This window comes from Sphaerodactylus townsendi, linkage group LG12 (assembly GCF_021028975.2).
Source record: "Sphaerodactylus townsendi isolate TG3544 linkage group LG12, MPM_Stown_v2.3, whole genome shotgun sequence".
In the NCBI taxonomy this organism is placed as follows: Eukaryota; Metazoa; Chordata; class Lepidosauria; order Squamata; family Sphaerodactylidae; genus Sphaerodactylus; species Sphaerodactylus townsendi.
In genome coordinates, this window is record NC_059436.1 from 36142266 (window position 1) to 36164164 (window position 21899).

The 21899-nt window shown below is 46.2% G+C and overlaps 1 protein-coding gene across 1 annotated transcript in view; it reads right to left on the reverse strand.

The window, feature by feature from the left end:
• Positions 1-21899, reverse strand: part of LRSAM1 (leucine rich repeat and sterile alpha motif containing 1) — a 34671-nt gene that overhangs the window by 2552 nt on the left and 10220 nt on the right. The window contains exons 5-24 of the mRNA XM_048512096.1: positions 21039-21116; positions 20645-20713; positions 19647-19731; positions 18287-18408; positions 17528-17618; positions 16773-16903; positions 15195-15224; positions 13902-14024; positions 12934-13073; positions 11328-11372; positions 10434-10504; positions 9754-9853; positions 8482-8569; positions 5585-5659; positions 3685-3765; positions 2342-2437; positions 1573-1671; positions 1212-1343; positions 761-842; positions 19-152 (exon numbers count right to left, since the gene is read on the reverse strand). Of these exons, the coding sequence (XP_048368053.1) occupies positions 19-152; positions 761-842; positions 1212-1343; positions 1573-1671; positions 2342-2437; positions 3685-3765; positions 5585-5659; positions 8482-8569; positions 9754-9853; positions 10434-10504; positions 11328-11372; positions 12934-13073; positions 13902-14024; positions 15195-15224; positions 16773-16903; positions 17528-17618; positions 18287-18408; positions 19647-19731; positions 20645-20713; positions 21039-21116 (1872 nt within the window). The remainder of the gene's footprint in view (positions 1-18; positions 153-760; positions 843-1211; positions 1344-1572; positions 1672-2341; positions 2438-3684; positions 3766-5584; positions 5660-8481; positions 8570-9753; positions 9854-10433; positions 10505-11327; positions 11373-12933; positions 13074-13901; positions 14025-15194; positions 15225-16772; positions 16904-17527; positions 17619-18286; positions 18409-19646; positions 19732-20644; positions 20714-21038; positions 21117-21899) is intronic.

Genomic DNA, 21899 nt, shown 5'->3' on the forward strand with positions numbered 1-21899 from the left:
TGACCCAGGAGGCCTTACCTCGTGCTCCATACAGACCACACACTCGGAGTTCCGCTCTACCAAGGGTGGGGCAGAAGGGGCTTCAGGGGCAGATGGCTCCTCACTGGGGCCTGGAGTAGAAGAGATTGCTTCTTCTTCTGGCTTCAAGAGCTCTGTGAGCAAACAAAAGACAGAGCTGGTAGAAGGAGGAGATCAGCAGCCTCAGAGAAGAAATGGGGTGGGGGAAAAGAGATGGAGTTTGGGCTGAGCCCCACACTTAAGTCTGCTATAGGGCTGCAGCTCATCCCTACAAGGCAGAAAACGTAAGTTGATTGGCATAATTTTGTTCTGTGCAAACCATTTTCATAAACATGTGATTGGCTGGCCCACTCAGCCATCCTCGTGGAGAATTAACAGACTTGCCTACAAAGTATAATATGTGTATAATATTTGAATGGGCTGAGGTCCAATGGCTTGTCTAAGGCCACTGAGTGAGTTGAGCCAGGCCCTTTCTGTTTTATGGATTATGCTCTTCACTACTGAGTCAGGTCAGTTACCCAGTCTGATAGCTTTCCAAGGTCGCTGGGCAGAAAAAGGTCTTACTCAGCCTTCCTAACCTGAGATTCTTTAGCAAGAGATGCCCAGACTGAACCTGGGATTTGAAGTGTGTGCTCAGCCACTGAGATATGGTCCCCTCTTTCTCCTTCAGAGGATTTTCAGGATCGTTCAGGTAACTCCATCTGTAAAAAGGTCACTGATAGGAGAAACAAAGTAACGTTACCTGGTATGGTTTTAGCCACAGCATGTATTTCCTGGGCCCTCCGGATGATGGAGAGTTGCAGGCCAGTTTCTGTTATTCCGATCTGAAAGAGAAGGTCAGCTCTACCAAATCCAATAGTGTGCCAAGAATCCTCTGAACATCCTTACTCTCTACCAAAAAAAGACTTTTCCATCTTGCTCTATGCTTATTCTCAAAATAGCAACTAAGCTGAATTACAGGAGCACTTGGATGCAGGATTTATTTATTGCATGGATGCAGAAAGACTTCTATCCCGCCTTCCTTCTCTGAACTGGAGCTAGGGGATAGGGGAGAGTTCTGACAGCATTTCCAAAAGCTTTTTCAAAATACAACACATTTGCATTCCCCAGGCCAAGGGATAAAACCTGCACTCAGAAAGCCGCTTGCTCAAAATGGCAAGGCAGGGGAGGAACCATGATTGTCCACCTCATACCTTGGCCAGGTCACTGGGGGCCATGGAGCAGAGTGTTTCTAGTGATATCCGATGATGGGCGAAGATTGGCAAGTACTTATCAGCTGACAAGTCAGTCAGCAGTGTCACTAGCTGCTTCTCCAAGCCTTCCTCCTGTGGGGAAAAAAAACAGTAGATCAACATCATTAGCCTGCCCCTTGATAGTACACCAAGCCTTGGGCAACCTGGAATGTGCCACAGGGAAGACAGGTCTTAGAGAGGGCACTGTAATCCTGCAGAGCAATGGCTCAGATTCCTGGGTGCTGGATGAACAGTAAGCAAGGGCTTTCTCCTTCGAGATTCTCTTGGCACCTGCTTGGGCTGTGCCTCAAATGTAAGTCACCTGCAGACGGAGAGAGAGGGGCTTCTGGTTCAACAGGCGCTGGTACTGGATCAGCCAGTAGTTCTCCTGCTTGGTCTCACTCTTGGCCTCAAGCTCCCTCTGCAAAGAAGAAAGAGGTTATCAGGTACTTTTCTTACCTGATAAGAAATAAGCAGGCTCCTCAGTGTCTCTGGACATCTGCAAGGAGCCAGGCAGGCTTGGGAAGGGGCCGAAAGGTAACGTACATTGAGATGATCAGCTGTTCTTCTCATGGCACGATTCAGATGCCACCACAGACAGAACTAGGCCAGGCCTGGTCAATGATGTCTGAAGGAGGTACCTTCCCCCTATTTCAACACCCACCACACCCCAGCACTACAGCTGACGCCGGAGGGTGCTTTCTCAGTCCCAGCCAACAAGAAGTGGTGGGGACGCCAGCTAAGAGACTGAACTGGGAAGGCCTCCGTCTCAATGTTGCCTCCGCCATGAATTTGACAATGGCGCTTTAGCAAGCTGCTCTCTTCCAGCCTCAGTCCTGCCTGTCTGCAACATGGTCATGATAATACTCTTCTGCTTTATTCTTGAAATAATTCTAAGATAATGCATGTGAAATTCTTTGAAACTGAAGGAGCTGTCCAAATGTATTATTTACTGATCCTTCGGGAATCTCTCCAGGAAAACACAGACTAGAGGACGACAAAAGCATCTCTGACTTCTGAGTGGATCAGGCTTCGATCCTCTCGCTTTAGTACATACCAAACCCCAGATGAACTGGCACTGGGGCTCTTACCAGGATCTCCTGCAGCTCCTCTTCCCGCTGCTGCTTTTCTTTCAGCAGTTGCTGCAACAGGTTGGTCAGAGCTCGCCGTTGCTCTGCTATTTCCTCCTGAAACGCAGCATAACACAGACATTTGGGCCTGACTGTAAACTTCCCTTGATGCCCCCCACCCTTTACCTAATCCTGCCGCTCTCCAGCATAGCATAGAACAGGGGTCTGCAACCTGCGGCTCTCCAGATACTCATGGACTACAATTCCCCCTCAGCGTGGCAGGGGCTGATGGGATTTGTAGTCCATGAACATTTGGAGAGCCGCAGGTTGCAGACCCCTGGCATAGAACTATTGTGGGAAAAGGTCCTTATCACAGAGCTGGGAGTGTCGCCACCAGACGTCACTGAGCGTTCAGTCTAAGATTAGTCTTGACCTGGGCAGCGTGGGTGTGCCACAACACGGAAATGTCATCACTTCATGACATTTTATCCCTGTAAAAACTTCAATCCAAAGCAAGTCTTTGCAAGAATTGGCTGGTCCTGGCCACAAAGGAAGTCACTCACCGCAAAGGTATTGAAGAGAAACAGACAGACCTAATCTGAGCTACCTGTGGACTTGTGTAATCTTGACCAGGTGAGCTCTGGCCCAGGCCTGTGTGTTCCCCACACTTCAAAATTTTGTTCCAAGACAAAGTAGAATCCAGCAATGTGCATCTGTTATGCAAGTGTACCCAATTTGTAGGATGCATTCAAGGAGGAGGGCAAAGAGCCAAGTGCACAGGGTGTCCAAACATCCAGGCCAATGGGTAAACTGACGATCTCCTTGTCTGTCTTCTGAGATTTCACTGGGCATTGCTGTTTGTTTTCAACCTTTCTCTGCAACTCAAAGGAATAGCGATTTGCCCTTGCATAAAATGAAGGTGGAGTTCTTACTTGCGCTGAGTTCTGCATCCAACACCATACTATTTGTAAGGGACGGTAAAAGACACACAGCCCTGGCTCTACCCACTAAGCAGAGTGGATGCAACTGGACAAATGAAAGGTGCTCTTTGGAATGTCGCTTTGGATGTTAAAAAAATAATAACAACAAAGCAAACCCAGCAAAAAATCATGTAGCAAAATGTGAAATGTTTGGCAGGGGTTCCTTTAGCCAGTTCGCACTGAACCCAACAGAGGCCACTTCCTTCCAATGAGTCCAGACCTTTGAGTGCAACAGTGTTTGCAGGAAGCACCGAGCCACAGGAAACCAGGATTGAGATGTCCCCTGTCCCACCCCAAGCCCTGACCAAGCACCAAGTGAAGGGGGTGAGAAGAGCATGAATGAGCAGTTGGTCCATTATCGGCAGCCCCAGAAGCCCAACCTACCTGCAGTGCCTCTGTGTCCAGCTGTTGCCTCTTTACCTCCAGCTGTGTCAGCTGCAATAACTCTTTTTCTATTAACTTAATCTAGGCAGAAGATGAAACGGGGTTTTACTCGCATAGGAAAGGTCTCAGCTGTCACTGGCATCAGCTCTGGCCTTAGCCTGGGACTCCATTATACCCCTCCTGCATTCTCACTATCCTGAGCAGGGCTAAGCAAATACTCCTTGCAGCAGCTTCATAGCAAACAAGAACGTTTTGACAGGGTCTGTCCCTGCATTCTTCCAAAAAAAACCCAAACCCACATATTTGCCCTTGTTGCCTCGGGGAAGGTGGCCACATGGCAACTGTCTAGATTTCTAGCCAGGCGCTACTAAATGGAAAAGTCCCAGCATGCACAGCTAGTCTCGACTGTGTCCCCTTGTCACACATAGTCCTGAACAGTGGAGGGAAATATCCTGAATGATCACACTTGATTCCTCTACATAAACCACATGCCGACATGCCCAGGAAGAAAGCTGCAGCCATTGGCTCTGAAATGACAGATAGGGGTAAAAAAAAAAAAGCATGGCCAAGGAGAGCTCAGGATCTCCTAGCAAAATTGAGGATAGACCTTGTGCCAACTTCAGAGGCTACATTTCTTCGTACTAAGCCTCAGACAAACATCTGCCATTCTGTACGCAACATAAACTGATGGAATGTAGTGGAAGGCAGAGCATGGCCCTCAAGAGTCTCTGGAAGTGAAGCTGGAGAACCAGCTGAACTATGACACAGCCTCATCCTTGGATGCAGGAGCTCCTCTCCTCCCAAGAGGGTCGGCAATGTATCCTGCTTTGTGACTAAAGGGCAGGGGTCACTGAATCTAGCTAGATGATAATCCAGTTGGAGGTTGAGTACGCAGGTGGAGAACAGCTTGCTCTTGGGAACGAAGAAATCTGATTCTGGGAATTAGGTCAACAGTTAACCTACAGCCTTCCAATTGTGTGGAAAAAGCAAACCAATGTAGACTTTTCTACTCTGAGAAATGCAGTGGGAGACAAGAGTTTCCTCAAAATCTCTCTAGGGCAGCGGTTCTCAACCTGTGGGTCACGACCCCTTTGGGGGTCAAACGACCCTATCACAGGGGTCGCGTAAGACCAATGGAAAACACATATTTCCGATGGTTTTAGGAACTGAGACACAAATAATTTCACGGTTGGGGGTCACCACAACATTTGGAATTGTATTAAAGGGTCGTGGCATTAGGAAGGTTGAGAACCACTGCTCTAGGGTATGCCCTGAGACTGCTTCTAGTATGCCTCCCAGAGACACTGAGTGCAGCTGGTAAGCTTTTCAGAAAGGTAAAAATTGTTCTGACTGGACCTAGAGCTCATTACAGTCCAGCAAAGCCACCACACAGAACAGTAAAAGTCAATGAACATCCTTTCCCAGCACCACTTAGAAAGTCCTCTCCCAAGTTCAGAAGACTGGAGGCCCAAGTACCCTGTTAACCAAAGGGGACATATTGTTGAAGCACTTGCAAACTCTATTGCCTCAAAGCTCTGGCAACAGCTCAATCCACTTCTGCTCGACTGGGTTGCGGCCACATGCTCTCACACTGATGTGCTTCACTTTTGCCAGAATGGATCTGAAAAAGCAGGTTGGTGACAGAAACCAAAACACAACCATAAATCATGACATTCATGCATTTATGGGCCATTCTCTGACGTGGGATGGAAATGCAATGAAGCTTCCAGGAATGGGGCATACCTAACTGGTTCTGAGCGAGAGAAGCATAGGACTAGGCTTTCAGGCCAGGAAAATGCCACTCTTCTGCAACATGGGTTCCTGGGACTGGACTTACAAAGGCAGACTGTCCAGACAGGAAACTTGAGGTGGCCACTGCAGAGTCCCAATTTCCACTTACCTGATTCCTGATCTGGCAGTGCATAAGATCCCTCTTCACCTGGAGAGCTTCAAAGGCAGCCCTCTGCATTTCACTCTAAAAAATGGACAAAAAGAGATAACCATGAAGCTCCCAGTGATATCACAGGCCCTTGTAATTCAGCAGTCTACTCTGACAGTTCAAGGCAGAGAAAGGGCTTGCGATTCTTTTAACAGTAGATGCTAGGAACAGAGCCATTTGCCTTCTGTTCCACTCAGCCATGGCCCATTCTGAACAATACTCTCATACAAGTGTATGAAACAACCTGCTACTGAGTTTGCCCATACTGCCTCCTCTACCTCTATTCAAGCCCTTGCCGAGCCCCTCTAAACAAGACCCATGTTTCACTGCAGATGTAATGAATGAGCAGCAGCTCCATCCTCAGTCAGGTGGGTGGCTCAGGATATCTGTGCCATGCCATCTCTCATATGAGCTTGTTCATCAGTTAAGATCTTTTATCAGAGGTCCTCTTCAGAGTTTTATGGCCTTAAAAAGTCAAGCAGGTGATTATCAGAGGCAGGGATTATTATTATTATTATTATTATTATTATTATTTTATTTCATGGCTAGAGAATTCCTTGCTCAGTCAAGGTTACTTACTGCCTACATGAACCTCTTTCCAGCATCAGACCAACTCCATCGTGCTCACTTTTGATTAGAGATGTTTCAGTCCTACGGTTGAGTGAATAGAAGGTGCTCACGGATCTTTCCCTGCTTTTCACCTTGCAAAGTAGGCCCTGTGACTCCCCAAAAAACACTGCCAGAGACTGGGGGAGTAGCATCATGTAAAGGTCATACTGTGTGTGTGTGTGGGCGGGGGGAACGATTGCAAGAAGGAGGTGCAAATTGGGCAAAATCATTACCATCTTGCCCATGCCCCAGTGGAGCTCTTGCTTCCTCCGCCAATCTTTCTGTTGTGCGAGAATAATGTGGATCCAACCCATACAAAGAATCTCCATATTTCTTTTAACTACCGTATTGCTGGATTCTGAAATCTGTTTAACATGTTTGGTTTATGGTGAGCTTTTTATCTTCCTTGGGTCAGCTGTTCTGTTGTGAGTTTGTCTTCACGCTTTGTTGAAGTTCTTGTGAGTTGCCATGAGCACCTTGATAGCAGAAAATTGTGATGTATACTTTCTAAATAGAGAGACAGTACGGCACAGTGGTTAGAGTGTTGGACTAGGATCTCGACTAACTCAGGTTCAGATCGCCACTCTGCCATGGCAGCTTGCTGGGTGATCTTAGCCAGTCTCAGACTCTCAGCCTAACCTACCTTGCAGGCTTGTTGTGAGGATAAAATGGAGGAGGGGGAACAATGTCAGCTGCTTTGGATCTCCTCATTGGGGAAAATTTTTAGGGTATAAATTATTAAGAAAATAAATAAAACACATAAAGTAAATAACATATACATAAAATGTCTGTTTAAAAACAGCAGGGAATGTAGAAAGACTAAGAGTCTGTGATGGAATAGTACTGTAAAACTAGCAGAGTCACACCTACATGGCAAAAAGGGTCGTTGATCAAATGGTCTTTGATCCGCCGGATGTCGGCATTTCAAAGCTTTTGCGGACCGCATGGCAAGGTGGAAAGTTTTCTTGGAAAGTAAGAGAACAAAGCCTAGATACCACCAACCTGGTATCTCAGCCTAGCCCATGATAGAGTAACTCTATCATGGGCTAGGGCCAGGCTGAGAGAAGCACCTCTTAGCTGAATGTCCCGAAGAGATCCATAAGACTGTATTCAGCTGAGCCATTTCTCTAATTGCATTTATGTTTTTATTTCTTTGTTTTGAACTTTTACAATAAATCTTTGAGAAATCAGCTGGAGTTTAATAGGAGGGACATGAACCCGAGATTGAGGTGAGATAAGAGTGGCTCTCCCAAGCTTAATCTCAGACTCAGTTGTCATAGAGTCATGTAGGTGAATTATATGGTGCTAGCACTGAAGCCCATTTTAAATTAAAATAAAATGGGCTCAAGGAGGGCTGGGGACCCTCCTCCTCCTCCTCCTCTCCTTCAGGAGAGCAACCCGTTCGGGATGGGGAAGGCTCCTGGGTTGGGGGAAGGTTGGCAGGTATGGGATACAATGTTGTGAGCCCTGCACACTCATTGGCTGCAGGATTGTCGTTGGACATTCCATCCCTTAGGCAATTATGTATATAAAGAAAGCCTCCTTTGGACTGCAGTAATTCAAAACATAGGTGAGGAGACTGCATACTCAATATAATCTCTGTGTGATGTTTCTACTACACTGGGAAAATAAGTATCTGTCCAGGGAAAAGATTATATTAGACTACTCCCAAAATTGCTATTTTCCATTAAGTAGGAAATTCTTTGGTTTCTCTTCTAATCCTCCGCCTATAGTCTAAAGTGAGAAAGACTGGGAAAATTGCGCTCCACCTAGACGTGGATAGCTTTCAGAAGACCTCTTTGGAAAACAGATGAGAATCAAAACTATTAATATATTCCAAGCCCGCCAAAACTCTTTGTAAAATCAACACTGAAGTCTGCCCAATCACCCAGAAAGGTTATTCAAGTTATGAAATTCTTGCAAAGGTTGGGGTTTTTTTTTTCTGCTGTACTAGAAGAAAATAAGAATTGCTAAACCCAAGGTACAAGGTACATCTGGTTCAACATTCAGTAGTTTAGACCAGTCAGACAGACGCTTCCAGGAATTCCAAAAGCAGGGCAAGTAATGGCTGTAGTTTTGCTGCTCTGTAACTTGCACAAAGTTTGCCTCCAAGCATGAAAAGGTTCATAGGATTCAACTCTTTGAATTCAGCTCTGTGGAGTTCTGCTTCAGCACCTCCCGAGTCCCACCTGATACATTCCACGTCCTTTGGCCCTACTGGCCCACACTCTACCCATGTGCAGCACTACCTCCTGAAGAATCTGACTGATGGCTTTGTTCTGGTCCAGCTGTTGCCACGCCAGGATTTGCTGCAATTGCTCATCCATCTTTGCCAAGCTGCAAGAGAAACAAATCCAGAGATGTATTGTCAAAGGCAGTGCCTTCTGATCATAATCCTTTGGTGTTCTTAGGCAAGATGAAAGGTAACAATGAAGAATTTTGAGGTGGGCTTTAAGCTTACAGGATTTCCAATTTGAAATTCCCCATATCAAAGGATCAGAGAATATAATGGCTGATGCCCTCAGCTGTTGCAATTAAGAATGAATGAGTACTTTTGCCAAGTGCTTTAGGGTATTGCATTGCTTATTAGTTTGTAGGGTATATCTACAATCTAATATAACAAAATCTAATATATAAATAAATAAAAATGGTTCTGGAGGGTTTTCCGGGCTGTGTGGCCGTGGTCTGGTGGATTTTGTTCCTAACGTTTCGCCTGCATCTGTGGCAGATGCAGGCAAAACGTTAGGAACAAAATCCACCAGACCACGGCCACACAGCCCCGGAAAACCCTCCAGAACCAGCTGAATCCGGCCGTGAAAGCCTTCGACAATACAAATAAAAATATATTTCATGTTAACCTGATTTTCCTTTTATTCTGTATTGCTGTACTAACGGTATTATGCATGTACGGCATTTGTAATTAGCAGGACTCTGTATTAGATAGAAGAACAATTCCAGAGATGAACCGTGTTGGGTTTTGGATGCTAAACGCAGACTGAGAGCAAGCTCGGCACTGAAGCCAAGTTTGAGGCCCTCAAAGCGGGGTTGCCTGTTTTTGGAGAAGTTTAAGGAAGGACCGAAGAAAAAGCCTGATGGATTGCATCGGGTCTGAGGCCAGAGCCAATAACAAATGTTTCTTCTTTGGTCCTCTGGCTGATTGTGGCAGACCAGGCGGTGGGCATAACATGTCTTGATTTTAATGCAGTGGGATGGAGAAAACCGACTCACCCACAGCTCTTGAGCAATAGTAAGTGAAAACAGCATGCCAAAAATGGGCTGCATTACCAAGAGCTGAAATTCACTGGTTTAGTGAAATCAGAAAAAATGTTTCAATAAACAGTTTGCACTTAGTCCAGATGTCAGGGGAAAAAATGCCCAAATCACAGGTCGGTATTTTCCTGGTGGCTGCCAACAATTGAACAAGTTCCAAAGTGGTGAATTGTCACAAATAAAATTCTCTGCCCAGAGCTCCTTGGAGGGAAGAAATAACATGTCAAATCCCACTTCCTGACTGTAAGTACCTGGTACAAGTCTGGTTGACAAGGTGTTGCCGGCGCGAGTCAGAGGCCACCTGTACAAGCTTGCTATTGTAAGTTTCGGACAGCATCTGCTGCATGGCCGCTGCAGGGGCAGAAAACACCCTGGGAGTCAGTTGGCTTCCCAGATCCCCTCCTCAAGCATCTACAAGCATTGGCTATTGGAAAACTGCTGCCTTCTACACTTCATAATGGTGGCAGTGTTTTTACAGAAGCAAGCCGGGATCGTGCCTGAGCAGCTTCCAAATCGGCTTCTCCCTGCCTCAAGTTTAAGCAGAGAAGGCGAGGGGAGAAGAGACACTCCTTTGAGGGGCAGAGCAAAAAAAGTCAGGCCTGCCTCTTACAAAGCAAAGCCAAAATATCAGGGCCTTTATTGGTGGAACACTGCTGCACACGAATTCAAACTGTCAAAGTCTGGGCAGTTTTAGGGAAAGGAGGGCAGTGCTGGAATGGAGCCCACACACCATGTGATCTCAAAAACTGGCCCCAAACACCCTACTGCAAGTGCACCCACCCTTTTTGCTGGGAGCTCAGGTAGAGGGCATGATTCCTACAGTGGGACCTCCTCTGCTGAGTTACTGGAGGCGTGACCCATTGCAAGCTGGGACGTGAGGGAGGTGATGGTAGCCAGGAGCCTTGCTAAACGTGCCCATTGACAAACTTACAGGCCACTTCCCTCCTGCGTAGTTGCTCTGCCTCCTCCTGAGTAATGGCCATCAGTTGCTCCATCCTGATCCTAAAAGCAAAGAGAGAATCCATTTTGTTTGCTGGAAGGCCGAGTAAAAATCATTTTGCCTTTCTCATGAACTCAAGAGGGTTCAGAAAGCAGGAGTCTATGATTGGACCTCTCCAAGGTCCTAGTGCTTGTTAAGAGGCATGGAATCATCTTCATTAATCCCAACCAGCTGGAACTGGGCAGAAACTAATTGGAAAGGTTTCGTTTTAGAAGGGAGGGGTAGGCCCCCTCATCATCCAGAACATTCTGATCAAGGTGTACCCTGATTGGTTAATCAATGATCACCAGCCTAAACCATAAATTAGTTCTATCAGTGTTAGCAGTTACTTCTACTCCTTTGTGCTATCTTTTGTCCTCCACTTTGCCAGGAAATTCTATTGAAACCTTGTACATGTACTGAAATTGTCTAGTACTTTTTTTCTGGTATGTAGATTTTAACGGTGGCTTTATTTGTGTAACTGAACTGCACCTTGATTTTGTGTTCACTGTTATGTTTATAAACCCATGTTTTACTACCTTTCTTTAATTAAATTCTTAAAAATGCATTTTGCATTTGGAGTTCTGGTTCAGACCCCATGGTTTGGTGTTGCTAGTGCGCCCAAAGGCCAGGTCATCCCGATTGTTTCACAGTCTACCTTCTACTGGTGACCAAGGTCCAGCTAGCCCAACATCCTGTTTCTAGCACTGATCACCGAGATGCCTTTGGCAGTTCACACACTGGTAGCCAGAGACCGGAGACAAAGCAATGGGGTGAACAAATGTCTTATGATGACCCGGCTGTTATGTTCTCCAAAGCCATCCCAAGAACAGAAAGGAAACTCACCGGTCATTCTCCAGAGATTTCAGAACCTCAGAGTTCTGCTTTTGCCTGGAAAGGTAAAATCAGAGGATGCTGTGAGACACTGGAGTGTATCTCCTCCTAGACTAAGTTTAATTGTCCCCTCCTGCCCATACATCTCTAAGCTTTCCGTTCCCCCATCCCTAAGCTACAAACGCTACAAAAGATTTCTGCCCTTGTCAGAAGACAAAACAGAATGAAATCAAACATGGAATTCAGATGTCAGACTCCAAAAGTAAACAATTAAATCCATCCAGGGAGCTTTTGCCGATCCTTTACATTGCTTGGCTGTAGGTTGCCTTTAAAAAAACTTTCAAAAGGTACTGTAAAATGGCATGACTTTTTATAAACATATTCTGTGCTCTTGTTTTTTAATATATTGTACTGTTTTAACACACAAGTTCTAATGTCTTGTTAGAGAAAACTTACAATGAATCCCTACCCTGAGTAAATCATCTCTCCTGAGTCTTTCCCAAAGTAGACACCTCTTGAGTTCTGATGCCATAAAATAATTCCCTGTGCTGCCAAGCAGAGTGGGCTGTTCTTGGTTGTGGGCAAAAACTGGGTACATCAACTTGAGTACTTGTTAAGATTAACCATCAATACATTTTAAATAACCAGAACAGTAATGAGTGGGAGGAAGGAGAAAAGCAGGTGGGCCAGAGGATAAGGGAAGGAAAGAGGTGTTGAGACTTATGTCCCGTTTCATACGTGGGGCTGAGTCTGCTAACGGGAACAGTGCTCTACTGTTATATTTGAGTGAATGTTCTCTCTGTATAAGCTGCCGGGAGAGTCAACTCTTAGAATAAAGGGCAGCAGTATATACTGTAAATAAACATTGACTTCTGGGTGATGTGGATTCTCTGAGCTGTGTGGCCATGGTCACACAGGTAGTTTTGGCTCCTAATGTTTTACCCACCTCTGCAGCTGGCATCTTCATGGTACTGGCCATGGAAGCCTTCAAGAATACATAAACTGCTGATTAATTAAACTACTGTATTATTGGAACCAACATGATCTAGTGGTTCAAGTGTCAAACTGGGATTGGAAGACACAGATTCAAACCCCTACTCTGCCACAGAAGCTTGGCAGGTTCCCTTGGGCCTGTCACTCACACTTAGCCAAGCTTACCTCACAGGGTTGTTGTGAGGATAAAATGGAGGGAGGAAGAATCTTGTAAACCACTTTGGGTCCCCGTTGGGGAAAAAAGTGGAATAGAAATGAAATAAGTAAATAAAAAATGTATGCACTACTGAACAATTAATGATATTTCCACGAATATGATTATCAGCGTTAGTCTTTGGTACATTTAACTCATTCCGATTCAAGAATCAGGAATTTTCCAGCAGCCAATTTTGGCATTTTCTTTGCAGCTCAAAATCACAGATAGGTTTCACCAGTGGAACTGCATCCGGATTCCAGCTCCTGCTGTGAGATGTTCTAAGAATGATGCTCCATCTGACCAACAGATACTTGGTCTGGAGTTATGTCAACAAATCAGACTCTCACCAAGACGTTTTGAGCTTTGGCTGGGCTGCTAAGAGTACCTCTGTGACTGTTACACTCACTCCCACCCCTCAAGGCCTCTGACCTCTGGTTCTGTTCTAGCAGCTTCTGGATTCGGCTGGTGACGCCCACCTCCATCTCTTTCAATTGCTCTAGCAGCTTCATGCGCTCCACTTCCAGGCGCTGCTGGTGTCGCGACAGGCCCTGCTCCAGCTTCATCTGCTCCTGTAGCCAAGAGGAAACCCACTGCACTTAATTGAATCTATGGCAGCACCATCTCTTCCATGCAAATGTGCAGAATGTTGAGATCTGTAGGAGAAGCCTGGCTTTGGATTCCATCTGGAGAACGGTGAGGTTTTGAAAGTTAAATAAAAAACCAGAACTGCCTTAAAGCATGTCACATTTACTCATCTATTTAGCCCAGAGGTACTGCTGACCGTCAGTTATTGTCCAAGGTAGCAGAAAAAGCCTTTTCTAGCCTTACTACCAGATATTCTACAGACTGGACATGCTGAAGATGTCTACTTATGTCTACTTGTAAATGCATGATGCTTTGTGGAGCATCCTTGACAATCTGTGCTGGTGGGAGACTGCAACCTAAATGTGGATAGTGGGGCATGGAGGGATAGCAGACAAAGGGAAAGGGAGAAGGAAGCAGAATATAAAAAGAGCTCTGTTGGATTAGACCAATGGTCCATCTAGCCCAGCAACCAATAACAGCCAAATAGATATCCTGGAAGCCCCATGGTCAGAGATACAAAGGCCAAAGTCTTTGCTTGTTATTGGCCTTCATCAACTGGTATTCAGAGCAACACAGCCACTGAGAATGGAGGTTCTATTTAGCAATCATGTGCTACATAAGTTTGGCCTGTCCTGTGGCACAGAGTTCCATAAGTCAATTATGTATTGTGTGAAGAAGTATTTTTTCCATCCTGAATTTATTGTTCATCAATTTATCTGCATTATCTCCAGTATTAAAGGAGATGGAGAAGGAGGGAAGGCTGGAAGAGTGCAAGAGTCAAGGGAAGAGAGAATGAACACAAACACCCTTACCGCCTTCATGCACTGGAGGATCTCCCCCTTTTGGCTTTGGTTCTGCTGCATCAACTGCGCCTGCTCTCTCTGCTCCAGGTCTAACCAGCGCTCAAACTCCAGTTTCTCCTGCATTTTCTGCTCCTGAGACACCAGCAAAGAGTCTTGTTAACACATCCAAACCGCTCTAGTTATTACTCAAGGTGTGGGGCAAGTTCTCACAAGAAGCAGACGAGATGGTAAACTTGCATTAGGACTGTACCACTTCAGACTCTGCTATATGTATATATTAGTTAGCACATCAGGGAGGAAGTGAGGCCTGAACTTCTCTCCTTGACATGGCAAGATTTTTTAAATGTGTGAGGGTATAGCCAGCATGATGTAGTGGTTAAGAGCAGGTGGATTCGAATCCGGAGAACTGGGTTTGATTCCCCACTCCTTCACCTGAGTGGCAGAGGCTTATCTGGTGAACCAGATGTATTTCCACACTCCCAGAATCCTGAGGGTGACCTTAGGCTAGTCACAGTTCTTTGGAACTCTTTCAGCCCCACCTACCTCACAAGGTGTTTGTTGTGGGCAGAGGGAGGGAAAGGAGCTTATAAGCCACCTTGAGTCTCCTTACAGGAGAGAAAGGTGGGAAATAAATCCAAACTCTTCTTCTGGTCATGCAGCATGAAGTGTTAGAGACCACTCTCCCCTCCCGCCCCACTTAACTTTTTGGCAGTCCTTGTCCCACTTCTGCCAGCAAAGTAGTTCAAGAGGAGATGGATAGATTTGTGGAAACCTGGTGCATCATCCCACCAGGACGAGTGACTACTCATGGATGAGCCAAAGGCTCATTAGCATTATTGCTTTTCCAGGTCAAGAACATCTCAGATTCCCACCTAAATGAAGGCTTAACCCAGGGGTCTGCAACCTGCGCCTCTCCAGATGTTCATGAACTACAATTCCCACCAGCCCCTGTCAGCATGGCCACTTGACCATGCTGGCAGGGGCTGATGGGAATTGTAGTTCATGAACATCTGGAGAGCCGCAGGTTGCAGACCCCTGGCTTAACCAAAGTTTCCCCTGCTCCAACCCACTCTCTGTGGTTTCTGCATCAGAATACCTCGCTGTCGAAGAAACACTGGAATCATCACATGACCAACAACAAATTGATTCTCACCCTGTCCTCCAACCCACTCTCTGTGGTTTCTGCATCAGAATAATCTCTTCTTTCTCCCCCGGAGCTCCAAGAGACTTTGTTCACGTGAGTTGGCAAGAAAAGGCTTGGGCTCATTTGCCACAAAGAAGGGCCAAAAGAAGACTTCTTACCTTTCGCTTCTCATACTCCTGAAATTTGTTCTGAAAAGGAAGCACAAACAGAAAGGTAAAGTTTGCTTTTGCAGGCATCCTGAGAATCCGTGTGATGCAGTGGTCAGAGCATCGGATTAGGATCTGGGCAGCTCAGGCTGTGCCACAGAAGCTTGCTGGGTGAGCTTGGGTTAGTCACACCCTCTCAGTCTAACCTGCCTCGTAGGCTTCTTATGAGGGGAAAATGGAGGGCAGGAGAATGAGGTAAACTTCTTTGTGTTCCCAATGGGGAGAAAGACAAAGTAAAATTAAACAGATAAATACATTACATCCCATCCAACTTCTCCAGGTTTAGGGAGCAAGTGTCGATCGTTAGGCTGTTCTTATGCTGGCCTATGAAGTAAAAAAATCAACCCTATCCAAGCTAGAATGAGCACACTTAGGGTACCTCACTTAACATTCAGGATGGAGCAGAACTATGAGAGAAGGATATACAATGACACCCTGACAAGACTTCATGGCCCTCTGGTCTTGGTCCTGTGGGTAGCAACCATATCCTTCATGGGTGGCTATGAAGGAAAACCAAGGCAGATCCCAGAAAGGACGGGCTGCTTTGGGATATTGCCACATTTGCTTTTAGCCAGCCTCAGGGCCCCTATGTAGCCCCTTCTGTCCCTTCCCTCTGCAAGAAAAGAACTGCCACACTCACTCCCTGATAGCTTGTGACCTGGGGTTGGATTTTAATTGCTCTAGTAATTTTGAGAGCCTAGATTGGCAGCATACCCACACGTGACACAGATATAAAACAGATTCAACTAGTGCATTTTCATTCTGCCCTTTCTTCAAGGAGATTATGGAGCTCTACTGCATTTTTCTTTCCCCATTTTATCCTCGTGAGCTAAGTTAGGTTGAGAATGTGATTGGCTCAAGGGCACCCAGTGAGAAGAGTGAGGAAATGGGCCTGGGTCTTGCTAGTCCGACCTTCCAGTGGTTCTCAACCTGTGGGTCGGGACCCTTTTGGGGGTCGAACGACCCTTTCACAGGGGTCGCCTAAGACTCTCTGCATCAGTGTTCTCCATCTGTAAAATGGATGTTAGGGTTGGGGGTCACCACAACATGAGGAACTGTATTAAAGGGTCACGGCATTAGGAAGGTTGAGAACCACTAGCCCCTACATCAATATGTGAGGAGGGAACCAGAAGCTGACATGTAGTGGGGCTCCAGTGTCTTATGTGAATGGAAGTATCAAGGCCCACAAGCCAGGCTGTGGCTTTGCAGCCGTTCTCCACTTCTCATCCTCTCTCACTTTAGCAAATTAAAAGCAAACCATTTCAAGATTTGTACATGACAATTAACTTAAGGCACTTTTCAAAAAATGACCAGCGTTGCATTATGCTAAACCAGAGCATTGGTCATGTTAGTACAGAACTGACTCGTTTGACTGACAGCGATTCTTTGGAGTCTCCAGCAGAGAAAGGCTTTCTCTGACACGTGTTATCGGAGGACCTTTAACTGGAGATGCCAGGGACAAGCTAACACTAGCGCAGAAAGTTCTACTGGGAAATATGCTCCACTATCCTGGAACGGCTCCCGGCTCACCTGCCACTCGGCTTCATTGTTCACATATTTACAAAACGTCCCGCTGACCCCGTCCACCGAGGTCTCTCCTCCATCTCTTTCCAACACTGGGAGCAAATACTGCGATGGAGGGTTGTATTCAATTCCAGATTCTAGAAGGACAAAGAAGGCAACGCATTATGCCACAAACCTCTGTGAGAACAGGCAAGGTTCGGAGTTCATATTCAGCATGGTGGGCCAGGGGGATCAAGATTCAGATCTCTGCAGAGTCACAAAGCCTCCTAGGTGGCCTAAGGGTGACTGTGAGTCCAAACTACCTTACTGAGCTGTTGTGAGGATAAGAGGGGATGCTTCCATAGTTGGCAACTTCATGCATAAACAAACCTGCTCACAGAAATTAAAGTGCACAAATGAACACCCTTATTTTGCTCAGGACACTTGCTGTGTGCTGTCAGGAGCATCTTGAAGTCGAATATATGAGGCTGCCTTGTACTGAGAGTATTAGTCCATCTCACTCAGTATTGTCTGCTCTGGCCGGCAGCAGGTCTCCGGGGTCTCTGGCAGGGACAGCTCCTTTAACAGGAGATGCCAAGGATTTAACACGTTTAATTCATTCATTGTCCAGCTTCATTCAGTGGGGACTCACTCCCAAGGGCATGCGCATATGATTGCAGCCCTACTGAGCCAAAATGTATCCTTCCCTTTCAGAGGTGTATGACACCTCTCCTCAATGCTGGGCCCCATTTCAAAATCTGCAGGTTCTCAACCTGACTCACCTTCACACAGAAACTGCTGGATGGCTTCTGTGCCTGCGCTGCAGATGGTGTCTGGTGGGTAGGTCATGGTCGAGGCGTCCAAAGTCAGCATCTGCAGAACACGAACACATGCAGCCGGAACTGTAGCTCTCAAGGGCTGCTCACAGCTGACTTTCTGTGCCCAACCTTCAAATCAGACAAAGGCCAGTGCCCTATGCATAATATCAATGTCAAAATATACAGATCGGAAGCTTCAGCTAAGGCAGTAACACTATTGTCAAGCTGGGCTGCTTCTGCTGAGCATATTCAGTGGATTCCCCAGGAACTACGGTGACGGCCACTTTTCTTTTGAGCTCAGCTTGGGGAGCTGTTACTTTTAAAGACCTTAATGCAGTGGTTCTCAACCTTCCTAATGCCGCAACCCTTTAATACAGGTCCTCATGTTGTGGTGACCCCCGACCCTAACATTTATCCATTTTACAGATGGAGAACACTGATGCAGAGAGTCTTAGGTGACCCCTGTGAAAAGGTTGTTCAATTCCCAAAGGAGTCGCAACCCACAGGTTGAGAACCGCTGCCTTAATGGCCTTCATTTGTGAGCCTGAAGGACTGCCTCTCCCCAGAGGTCCTCAAACCCAACGAAGACCCACCTAACAGGCCTCATTCGCAGTAGCAGCCCCCCGCCCTCTGTAAACAGATGAAATCAATGCAGGCCTGAAATAAGGCCTTCCCAGTTGGAAAGTCAGCCCACTCTAAGCAAAGAAGACGACCCAGCCATACCTCTAGGGTCCGAATATGAGCCAGCGCCTGTGGCAACACCCGAACCTGGTTCTCACTGATATCTAAGGTTCGTAGGCTACGCAAGTTGCTCAGAGCAGCTGGCAGCTCCTTCAGTTTATTGCCTGAAGCAGGAAGGCAATAAAGAAAGAAAGATGGATTATCATCACTTACTATGTCATAGAATACTTAAAGAGGTGGGAAATTGTTTCTACATTCATAGCTTGGCAGGCATCTTTTACAACAGTGGCTCCCAGCCTGAGATATGCGTACCCCCAGGGGTACACGCTAGAGTGTTTGAGGGGTATGTGAAAAAAATTACTTAATGGGTTTGCTAATATTGGGGTACAATTTTAGGGAAATGAGTTGCCAGGAGGAACGCAAGTGAAAAAAGGTTAGGAACCATTGTTGTACAAAATTAGAGAATTACCCAGAATCCTCTGTATTGTGGCAGAAATCTTTGGGATGTTCCCTCATTGAATGCAAGAAAACACTTCAGCCAGACTGGAAAGTTTGCCAGACAGGTGTAGTTCCTAAGTGGAAGCTTGAAGAAAGACGTGGGCCAACTGGGGGAAGTTAACAAAAAATGTGGCTGGGTGCTAGACGTGATCCACGGGCTGCGAGTTGCCCATCCACACTCCAGAATGGATTTAGATACTGGCATGGCACATATCCATTACTCGTCCAGTCTCACATATAATGAGAAATTCAGACAATGAGACAAACCACTGCTTGATCAGGCTCAGCACTGTCCACTCGTAACGCCAGCAGCTCTTCAGCAGAGAAGGGACCTTCCCAGCACTCCTGCTCAAAGATCCTTTCATTACAGATGCCAAGGTGTGAACCTGAGACATGGAAGCTTCTGCAGGCAAAGCTTGTGCTCTATCACTGAGCTACAAAGCCCCTTCCACTAAATGTGTGAAAGTGCCTCATACAGAGATGGTCCACTGGTTCATCTAGCTCAACACTGTCTCCTCTGACTGGCAACATCTCTCCCAGGTCTCAGGCAGAGGATGCTCTTTCCCAGCCGTTGCTGTCTGAGAGACATCAGCTGGAGATGCCAGGGACTGAATCCGGGAGCTTTTGGATCCAAGGCATTCCCTGACTGGCAGTGGAGCTCAGCCAGGCAAGGACTTTCCCAGCAACTGTAGCTGGGGTCTTTTCAATAACACCCCCAGATTCTGGATGCCCCTTAACTATGAAGTTACTGGGTCTCTTTTTTCTGAACTGCTTTCCTCTGTCTGCCAGGAGAACAGAGAGTGAAGCTGTCCGATTACTAGCTTAGGGTTCATGAAAGCTAGGTGTGCTTTCCCTCCACATGGCTGGCAATGAGGTGAACCTCGTTCAGAGATGTTTATCCTACCTTTCACATTGAGGGTCTGCAGCTGAACAAGATCTCCTATTGAATGAGGAAGAGCCTTCAACAGGTTCCGTTCAACATTCAGAACCTACAAGAGCAGAGAAGGGAGGTTGGAGGTGTTAGTCTCTCATTGCCTAAAAAGTCCAGGTTGTGCCATGGTCAGCTACACACAAATCCAGGCCTCGAGAATACATCTCCAGTTCAACTAAAGAATACATCTCCAGTTCGCCCTAAAGTATAGATGCAGCAAGCAAGTGACAGTACCATGCTACCTAAGCGATGCAAGGCTCTTCATATCTGTACCAGACTGGGTCAATACAGGGGCTGAGGTAGGACTCAGTTTTCCTTTTGTATCTGAAAAGCAGGGCCAGCATTAAAAATCAGCACAACTGGGCATCTGCTGAGACCTACAATATGGCAGAGAGCCTGCAGCTGACAAGAAATACTTGCGTGCATATTGCATGGCCATTGGAAAGATCTCCCATTTCCTGTGGCCAGGAGGCTGGGGAGGCAGCAGAGCCTTATGTGGTCCTTTAAGCCCTGCTGATACAAATAGTGCTTAAGGGAGGTGAGGCAGCTGACTAGGACTCTTCTGTATTCCTTTAAGACCAACACTGACAGGGATAAAAGAAGTGTGAGAAAGGGATGTTCAGGTGCTTTCTACAGGAGAGAGTATACACAAGGGGCAGGGGTGTGCTTAGGAGACAGGGGCTGCTAGGGAGCGTCTCACCCAGGCTCCCCCTAAACCTGGAGCCAGCCCTGCCCCATACAGCTCTGAGGCCCAAGCAGGCACACAGCAGCTCAGCTAAACAGGTCCCTGCCAAAGTTCTTGAAGCTTTCCTGTAAGCTTCTGAGTCCTGAATGCTGTCCAGCTTCATGAGGCTAAACAGGAAATAAAATCACAGGAGGCAGAAACGACCTTATCCCTCCACACATAGCAGCCATGCTAGGTGGTAGAAACAGTTCTGAAAAGACTCCCTGGGATGTGGCTCTTCCTTTACCTGGAGAGATGTCAGTTGACCAATATCAGCAGGAAGTGACGTCAGCTGGTTGTCATGGAGATCTAAAACCTGGAAGAGGAGAAGAGAGGCAAAATTAGTGTCACCCGTGAAGACCCTAGAACAACAAGAAAAAAAGATTTGATGTTTTAGCTGGGAATTTTATTTTATCAGGTTTAATAAAACAAAATTTTGAAGGGACACACCTCTGCAGTGTACTTTGAAGAGGACAGCAGGGATTGTGGTGCAGAGCGAAAAGCAAGAAAGGAGCTCAGATGACCAGCCAACTCTTTCCCCCAAAACACTCAAGGCAGCTCTGTTCCTTCTCCCTTACTTCCAGAATGATAAACGGCACTGAGCAAAGTCTCACCCCACCTGCCCCAAGTGACTTAGTTACCTTCACAGTTATGAGATACAGCAGACTGCAAGACTTTGGGACCAGAGATGTCAAGTAATTTGTATGAGCAATCAGCACCTAGGAAAGAAATTAAAATGGCATTTTTATAATGCAACTGAGAGTCATCATGGGACATCTTTTCTCCTCCTCACCAATTTAAAACTGGAGAGTAGGAAAAGCTGCTGGAATGGATGGACCACTGGCTTGATTCAGCAAGGCTCTTCTTATGTTCTCATTGAGGAACAGAAAACAAGGGTCCAGACGAGTGAAGAAAGAAATAGGACACAGAATTATCCCTGGCTGTAGTAGTATCCAGACTGGTCCGTAAAAGCATCCGACTATCTTCAAATTTAAGATGGTGTGATACATAGAGGCTTGGAAGGCCCCAGTTCCAGTCTCCAGCCTCTGTTACAAAGTCACCGGGTAGCTTTTGGCAAGCCACTGAGCCTCGGCACTCTCCCCGATTTGTAATATAGCCTACTTTATAAGATTGAAGCACTTTGAGCAGAGAAAGTTTCCAGAGTATCTTGTTTTTAAGACTGTACATCCAGGATTCCTAATTTCCTCAACAAATTAAAGACAGGCTGATCGCAGCACCAAGGAGTTCAAAGGGAGCAAAGACCACTTACATCATTTTAATAATACTGCTCTTACAGCCAGTTTGGCTCTGAACAGTGTCACACTAAGAGTAAGGCTAAAAGAAATAAGGAGAAATAAATTTATATCTGTATAAATAATCCAAAGCTAATAATTTTTAATCTTAATTAATTGGGAAGAAACCTTGGCAACTGCCAAAGTAATCTGAAAGTCCACCCGTGGTAAAAGTAAACTCAAATTATCCAATTCACATTTAGAGACACA